General features: G+C 36.8%; 1 protein-coding gene across 1 annotated transcript; it reads left to right on the forward strand.

Moving 5' to 3' along the window:
• On the forward strand, positions 2244 to 8235 carry LOC105174080 (CAAX prenyl protease 2). The gene is made up of 8 exons (XM_011096063.2): positions 2244 to 2642; positions 4110 to 4169; positions 4314 to 4514; positions 5819 to 5930; positions 6240 to 6311; positions 6582 to 6644; positions 6753 to 6830; positions 7823 to 8235. Exons 1-8 carry the CDS (start codon positions 2394 to 2396, stop codon positions 7954 to 7956), a joined length of 969 nt encoding a protein of 322 aa, XP_011094365.1. The 5' UTR covers positions 2244 to 2393; the 3' UTR covers positions 7957 to 8235.

Raw genomic sequence — 8416 nt, forward strand, 5'->3', positions numbered from 1 at the left:
TTTTATCGATTCCAATTTGAATTTTGTCATATTTTGTTCAAGTAAATAAAAGGGCTGTTTTTCCTCGTGTGATCAATATATATATATATATATATATATATATATATATATATGACAGAATTGGAAGTCAAAAATATGCAGCTAAAGTAGTATGTACGTATAGGAATAAAATGGCAAATGGTAAAAGGCTTTAGCCTTTAAAGGAAGGGGTGTCCTGTCCTCTACATTGCCTTCATTTCTTGTGCTTAGACTGATCATAGCCGTACGTCTTCATTTGAATGTCTGTTCTTACTTTTACTTTTTCAAACTTGTATTTCACCTAATATTTTTACTTATTCCTTGGAAATGGAAACACAACTACTTAATTACGAACATGAAATTGAAATCTGAAAACAAGATGCAAATTTTTTGTTGGAATTAGATTTGATCGAATTATAAAGCAAATGATTGTACGTATTTATTGTGTGATTGATTACTTTTTCTATACCAATTATATAATAAGTATATTGTACTTGCCATATGATTGATTAATATTCGATCGAGTGGGGTTCGAGCTAAAATTCTCAAACACGAAAACATCTTAGTATATAATTATGACAAACTGTCTTCACATGATTTTCGATAATCATTAATATAGTAACAATAAACATATAAATATATATAAATATCATAATGTCTTTCTAATAATAATAACATGAATCAAACTTTGATTTCCTTGTACTGCAACACCCTGAGAACTGAGAAGAGTCATGAGCTGGCCCTCTTCGGCAATAAGGCGTCGCACGCTCTCATCACCATGGGGACGGCGCTGGAAACGTCGGCAACCGGTAACAAGCAGTTGGCGAGTAGTACGGTGTTGGTGGTGGCCGTAAAATAGCTCTCCCAGTAATGTGGCGGAGGGATTTTGTTGACTACTTGGAGATTTATCTCGAAGAGATCTCCCTCATCTTCTTCTTCTTCATCGTCTTCATTTAGCGCTATTTTGATCGGCTTTTGTTCATTAGAGGGCGCTGCAACTAAAGCCATATATGCTAGAATTGAATGAGAGTCTCTGTTGAGATGAGTGTGTGTGGTTATTTTAGTTTAGATGCAGGTGATATCATTCGTTATACATATATATATAAGAGGGGACGTGCATGATCGACATGTGTTGTGGGATTGGTGGAAGGTGGAGATAATCATATAATTTAGAGATTCATTCTTCAACAAAATCTATCTAATTAATTGGAAGCTGTTGATTTTCAAGCTTTGGCAGCTCTGCCGAACTAATTATCTTGACATGATGACATGCATGCATCAATATTTGTAATTATCGATGAGTTTTTAGATGATGATCGGAGGTTATTTAATTACTCTTTGGGTGATCAAACATTAACCACCACGACCCTCGATGCTTCTACTAATAACAACTCAGCTGTCTCCCTACACAGCTTCTGCTAATTGTTCTTATACTTATATATGTTGTAGCTTGTAGTGCTGGCTGAATTTTTGATTAATTATTGATGCGTTTGCCCCCTCTTTGCACAAAGTATTATGGCTATATATGATCTTTGTAGTTTTGTTCTGAAAAAGCACTTCGCTAGGGAGAGGAGACTTTGGAGCTTACAATTAGTCGCTCAAGCTCTTCGTGTTGCAATCAATGTGGGACATTTGCCTACATCGCCACCTTCCCAAAATGGCTTCATTCCACCGAATTGTGTGCCTTGCGATTTAATTGGTGCCTTGTTGTTCAAAAATTTTATTTGTTGGACGAACATTCTCAAAATTTATTATGAAAAAACACTTCAAAAGAGGAATGGTCTTAACCTAATCGATTCCGTAATATATTGGTGCAAACTCTATATTTTATATAAGTTTTACAAGTTTGCAGGTACTTTTGGAAGCTAAAGTCAACTGTGTTGTGGTAGTCCTAACCACCTCAACTTACACCAGGAACTGCAGACTTAACAATGAATGTGACGTAGCAAAAATATCTAAACCTCAACTACTTTGTATATATTACGCCTAATTACAATAATATTTTCTCAAAATTCCAAAGTCTTTTGCAACGAAAGCACTTTCCTATTGCTTCATAACTAACAATTATTTTTGAGTCGTCGACTTTTAATTAGTGTGTATTTTGGTTTTAACAAACTATAAGTGTTTTGTTAAAGAAAAGAAAAGGGGTTGGGTCATGATTGAGGGGCTATAGTGTTCATGGCAAGATTTCGAGGGCTTGCATCAATGGGCTCCCGTTTTAGTGGACAACAAATACAGTTGGATTGGGATTAGCTCAATTAGTTAGGAGAAGGCCCAATACTCACTTTCTCTCTCTCTGTCTCTCTCGTTCTCTCCGAGTCAACACCCGGTGACTCTGTACGCCATAACTTTACCTATAGATACAAGTAGTGTGTATGAATCCGATTGAGGATAGTAATCGGACGCTAATGGAACAGCAAGACGGCGGCGCTGGCCTTACGAAGTCGGCGGCGGTTGGGGCGTGCACTGCCATGGCCGTGTTTTACGTTGCAATCCTATATTCTCCGACGCTGATTCTTCGATTACCCCCGCCGAATTCCTTCAAATCCTTCATGATTCGACGCTTCGTATGCGCCGGTGTGTCCTCCCTCGTCTCCCTTATCGTCTGTTCTCTCATCCTCCCTGTAAGCCACCCTACATTTTCTATATATTTCGATTTTTTCTTTTGAATTTCTTTGTTTAAGCATGTGCGGCTTTGGGCAGTGTTGAGGTCTTAATTTGCCTTGTAAGTTAGATAATTGAACAAATTTTTGCTAAGTTTACTCCGCAAGGCTTTGTTTTCCTATTCCTCTTGTCCCAACGGAACTGAGTGCAATCTGCGGAATGAGTTGATAAAGATTCGAGAGAAAGAGATTTCATTTATTCTTATAAGTTTCAAGAGGCACTTCATTGCTGCTTGAAGTTTTCTAATAGAGTAAAATGGCGGTTGCCGCCGTCGGAGGTATTCATTGTTTATGATGTTGTTTAATACGAAGTAGCTTAAATTTGGTTTGAACTTGCATTATGAGATTATCTGTCCGCAGCTGAGAGTTCTAGCTGCTTTGATCAATAAAATGACAGCAAAACAATAGGATGTGGAGAAATGGAGGATCGACGTGCTTGCTGGACGCTCTTAATTCTGAGATATAGCATGTAGAAGGAAATTATCTGGTTGTTTGAGTCACATATGAACATAGGATGTTTCTAGGTGTCCCCAAATACTAAATAGACAAATCCCTGACCCCAAAACCTGAATGTTTCATTGAGTTCGTTGAAATATTAGCAGGAAGTAGTATGATTTCTTTTTAAAAAAACTATCATTATTATTATTATTATTATTAGTATTCTGAAAAAAATTAAAAAAGAAAAGGTATTGGCTGAGAGGTGAAATTGTTCATCCTGAGAGAAGTAGCCTATAAATTCGAGATTGGCATTTTCCTTGACTTAAAGCTTGTTTTGTTTGATGAGTGAATCTTCTTTGGGATTTTGTTCTTGGTGTTTATCTTGTGTTGGGAACTGGCTTGAACAGTAAAAAATTAGAACAAAATGAGTGTTCATGTAGTCAAAGTAGCTAGTGTTGATTAATTAGTTATCTTTGTGCTATCATGAAAATGAAGGCACGGCTGCTATCTTAGCCCTTGTTGCTCTCTAAGTCCAGAACCAGCCAGCGGCACTTATATCACAATATAAATTTTACAATAAACTATATCTCATTCTGATAATTTATATTGTTTGTCAAGATATCCTATACCGTAGTATGCTAGCTGAAGTTTCCAAGAAGATTTCCTGGATGGTCCTAGTCCTTTGCTGGCATATGCTTATGAAACTATTCACGTAAGAATCAGCAGCACGATCTCATGTTGAAGGATTTATCTTTTCTACCCTATATCTGATGCATGTACATGTTGTGCTTCCTCTTATTTACTTGTCTTGGGAATTTTATAACTCTTCTGGCTTCTTAACACTGTTGATTATCGAGTGTATTCCTATTTAATGAGAAGCCACCTTATGAAAATCCCACTTCTTGGTTGTTAATAAGTTGGTGATACCTAACAGTGGGAGAGTTTTCTTGAATTACATGTCTTATTTTTCTATTTTTTATTTTTGACTAGATAAGAAGGTGGGATGCATCAAATCTTTTGTGGGTGTATGGCATCCGAGTGGATCACATTGTAAGTACTCTATCTGAAAACAGTATTTGATACTAGCTCAGGCCAATGTATATGCATGTAGTGTTATTGTCTATTTATGTTCTTTCATGACTTGCAGATTCAAAAGGGTGACTGATTGCTCAATGCAATTTTCTGTATTAACAGTGGCAATCTTTGGTCTTTCCTCTTTCTCTGACTTCCTTCATGTATTCTGGATCCTTTGCCTGGAAGCTCTTGTCAATGCTCCAAGCAAGCAATGAACATTTGAATAGTGGTGGAAATGAATTGGTTAGCAGTTTCCGGAAGCTCATTGATTGGGTACTTTCACTGACTTCCAGTGTGTCATCCTGGCGGAACTATTTTGTGGTTAGTGTTCATGTTTGCCCTTTATTCTCGATAATACTGGATTTTCTTTTAAACTCTTTCTATGCCACTGTCTCCTGTCCGTTGTATGGCAGGTGATCTACTTTAATGTTTTCCTCTTGAATATCTCGAGTGTTTCTATTCTATTAGGTTAAATTGAAGGCTATTAGAACAACTGCCATGGTTACTATTTGAAATATAACTTGAGTACAGATTGGTATCTCTCTATGGCCTTATGACAGATATGACTGTTACAAAAGTCAGGGGATGTTAAGGTAGTTGAGTCTAGACGTTATAAGCATAAGTTACATTTAGAAATGGAGGAAATATGTTCTTCCCTCTGAAAATCATTTCCTATTTTAAATTGGCCTTGCATATAAAAACTATGGCTGAATACTTTCATCCTATGTTGAATAGAGAATACATATGAGAATGCCTTCATCTGTGCCATTCTATCTATCCCAATGTCTTGTGACAAATTAAAAACAGGTTATTTGCTCTGATTTTATAGTAACATTTATTGATACTTGATACAATTATTAGCTGCGAATATCTGCTTCATCAAGCAGAAGAAACCAGAACTCGGTATCCAACATTGGGGATTAGTTTCTCGAATTAGTTATGCAGAAAATTGTTGCGTGGTGCTTCACTCAACTCAACAAAACTTTATCTGCACTTATCTGGGGCCAATGTGATGGATTCTCTTTCCATCAGCCAGATTGAGTACCATAACATTTAAGTAATCTAATTAAGTTGCTATATAGCTACCTTCGTCTCTTAGGTTTACCATCAACGATATAGATTATCTTTCATGACTGGAGCATCAAGAATTGCCCTAGTTATGTCTATAAATACTCATGCAGCTTCTTCTCTAGGTGCTATTTTCACCAGCTAATGAATATTGTTCACTCTATCCAAATTAGCTTTAACAATTTGCTTCTCAATGGACAAGTGCTTAGTTGCACGCAAATTTGCTTCTTTTGCATAAAAGGTCCTTATGTACTTACCAATCTTGTCAAATCAACCTCGAGCTGGTGACATGAGCCAACTTCTCCTTCCTTCTGCACTGTGTTTAGTTTGGTTCTTACAAGAGAACAATGTAAACATATACTATTATAAGACTCAGTTAATGTGCTAAACTTGCATTTCAAGTGACCATACTTAATCCTAGCCTGTCGTATGTATCTCTGGACTCTCATGTTTTAGAGCTATCAATGATTAGTTCTCGACTTCTCCTTAATTCTGGTGATATGTCAAAGTTAGATTTTTCAAGTATCTCTGTTGGGTTTCTCTGCATTTATGAACAGGCACCACTTACAGAAGAGTTGGTATTCAGAGCTTGTATGATTCCTCTGCTACTTTGTGGAGGTTTCAGTACCTACACTGTCATATTTCTCTGCCCCATATTTTTCAGTTTAGGTAAGTGCTGGGTGTTGTATGAACCCATGTGGGTATTTTGGTATATCCAACTGAGCCTAGAAACTGGAATTCATAAATGTAATTCAGAATCTTTACCAACATGCTTTAGCATAAAGTGGTTTTATTTTGTTATTTACCTCACTGAAGTTTCAGGCTCTTATTCTTTTCATGGAATCACTCCCTCTCCCTCCCCTTCCCTCCACCTCTCTCTCTGTCTCCAACCCTTGATTATACTGATGACAGACTTTAGATGTTGCTATTTGTTGGTTAAATCTTAATGAGATGAACACTTCATTTGTGGGTTTGCAGCTCATTTGAACCACTTACTGGAGTACTATTACCAACATAACTGCAGCTTAATCAAAGCTTGCATGGTTGTAGGTATATTTGCTTCCTCTTGCCTTAGATGATATGGTGTATGATGAACTCAAGGAGAGAGCTTTACATTTGTTTCTAGATTTGCAGTCAATATATTGCTTGTTTCTCAGCAGTGGGTAAATTTTCTTTGCTAGGTGTATAGTGTTATAGCGAAAATTGTGAAAATGCTAATATGGAGTTAAAAGAGTTTTTATTCCTCAACAAGATGAATAAAGATGCTTTTTAGCGATACAAGTCCCTCATTATCCATGCACATTTTCATTTGTTCTTCAGGTGTCCAGCTAGGGTACACTGTCATCTTTGGGGCATATGCATCGTTTCTTCTTGTGCGTACTGGTGGGTAGTCCTTACTGTAATAAAATAACATGAAGTGCAGGAAATTTACCCTTCTTTCTTTGATACTATTTCCATGTATTACTACATCTCTACATTTGTCAATTGCAGGGCATCTAACTGCTCCACTGATCGCTCACATATTTTGCAACTTTATGGGCTTGCCTGTGATAGTGTCCCGTGGATCTGGTATGTAAATTGATCTCATCCAGATGTACTGTTACATACTTTCTTCACAACCAACGCTGACTCCCCTCATCCAACCCTCGAACAAGGACATTCACAACCCCAAACATAAATGAAAGAGACAATAGTAAAGAAAGTTAAAAATGTCTTCTTATATTTCTGTCATTCCATGAGGTCAAGAATCATATTCGTTTAAGTGGATGCATCTCATGCCACGAATATTTTGCTGCTTCTTGTGTGTGCTTTGTTCTTGTGCAATTATTTTGACTAGAGCAATTTTTTGATTGGCTTTACATGTGATTCTGAATAAGAATTTTGAATGACTTTGATTGCTAGAGTTAATGTGGTAAAGGCCAAGAAGTAAGAAAATGTGGACTAAGTTGCCAAGATAAAAGATCGGAAATATGTCTACATGCACTGCCCCTCGTGCGCTTGTGTAGTGGGCTCTGTCTAATTTAATGGAATGGGCCTGTTAGCTTATGTTTGATCGGACACTGATGTTCTTTGTAATTGGAGTTACCCTCCCACATCTATTTGCAACCCTTGTTCCAATGTTATGAATAAAATTTACTTTAACCAACAAAAATGAACAAAAGTTAGGTATTGAATACACAGTATCTCATTTTTTCTCTTCATTCTATATTTAAGAAAAAAATGCACACAGGAGATCTGCAGATTGAATACTGTTGAGGCCTTTTCTTTTCCTTGTGCTTCTTTGTTTTAACATGGATGTCCAAGTTGATTGGCATGTCCAGAGCGACTAAGCAGGCACTAAAATGCAGAAACGAAATTGTTAAGTTCACCCACTTGATCTTATACTATGACATTCTTATATGATTTAATTGTTCCTAGACTATTTCGCTTGTAGCTGTGGGTTTTCTTGCTGTCTTTTTTTCCACCTGTTGACCTCATGCTTTTTCCACCGAATTAAGTTTCCCATATTCTTAATGTAGTAATTTAGTTTAATGCAAAACCTTTTTTTCAATGGTTTTCAGGATTAGTAACTGTTGCATTTGTGATGGGGATGCTGGGTTTCTTCTGGATGCTTTTCCCATTCACAAGTCCACATTTATATAACAGTAGGACTGACAATTGCAAGTGTTGGCATAGATATTGTCATTGGACCTAACACTAAAACACGATTTTGTGAAAAAGGTTGCTGTGAGTTGGTGGTCTGAGGGGATGATATTGGTAGTACTTTTATTACTTCCCTCCATTTGTGGAGATACTGCTGTATTTTTCGAGCAGCTTATAATGTTCTGTAATGTTGTACTATTACACAACTTGATTCTTGAGTATGGAGTGGGTAAACAAAGAAAAATGAGGTCAAAAGCAAATGACGGCTGTACCATTCTTGCAGGGTCGAATTATCAGAAATATATGATGACTCTAGACCATACAGCATTTACATTCTGATCTCATATTTCAATTTTCTAATTAGTGGGTACACGCAGGCATCATCAAGTCTTCTTCAGAAACTGTATCGATTTGTTAGAAATAATAATTGTCCTTCCCAAGAGTGACATGTTCAAGCATGAATGGAGTAAATCTTACTAAAATATCAACATTGAATGCCACACTTTTGTGGC

This window comes from Sesamum indicum, linkage group LG11 (genome assembly GCF_000512975.1).
Source record: "Sesamum indicum cultivar Zhongzhi No. 13 linkage group LG11, S_indicum_v1.0, whole genome shotgun sequence".
NCBI classification, from domain to species: Eukaryota; Viridiplantae; Streptophyta; class Magnoliopsida; order Lamiales; family Pedaliaceae; genus Sesamum; species Sesamum indicum.

Excerpts from the sequence above, each read along its gene's own strand:
- LOC105174080 (XM_011096063.2), top strand. The coding sequence starts at position 2,394 with ATGAATCCGATTGAGGATAGTAATCGGACGCTAATGGAACAGCAAGAC. Across the intron at positions 4,170-4,313 it reads GCATCCGAGTGGATCACATT|TGGCAATCTTTGGTCTTTCC; the intron begins GTAAGTACTCTA and ends CTGTATTAACAG. Across the intron at positions 6,312-6,581 it reads CAAAGCTTGCATGGTTGTAG|GTGTCCAGCTAGGGTACACT; the intron begins GTATATTTGCTT and ends TTTGTTCTTCAG.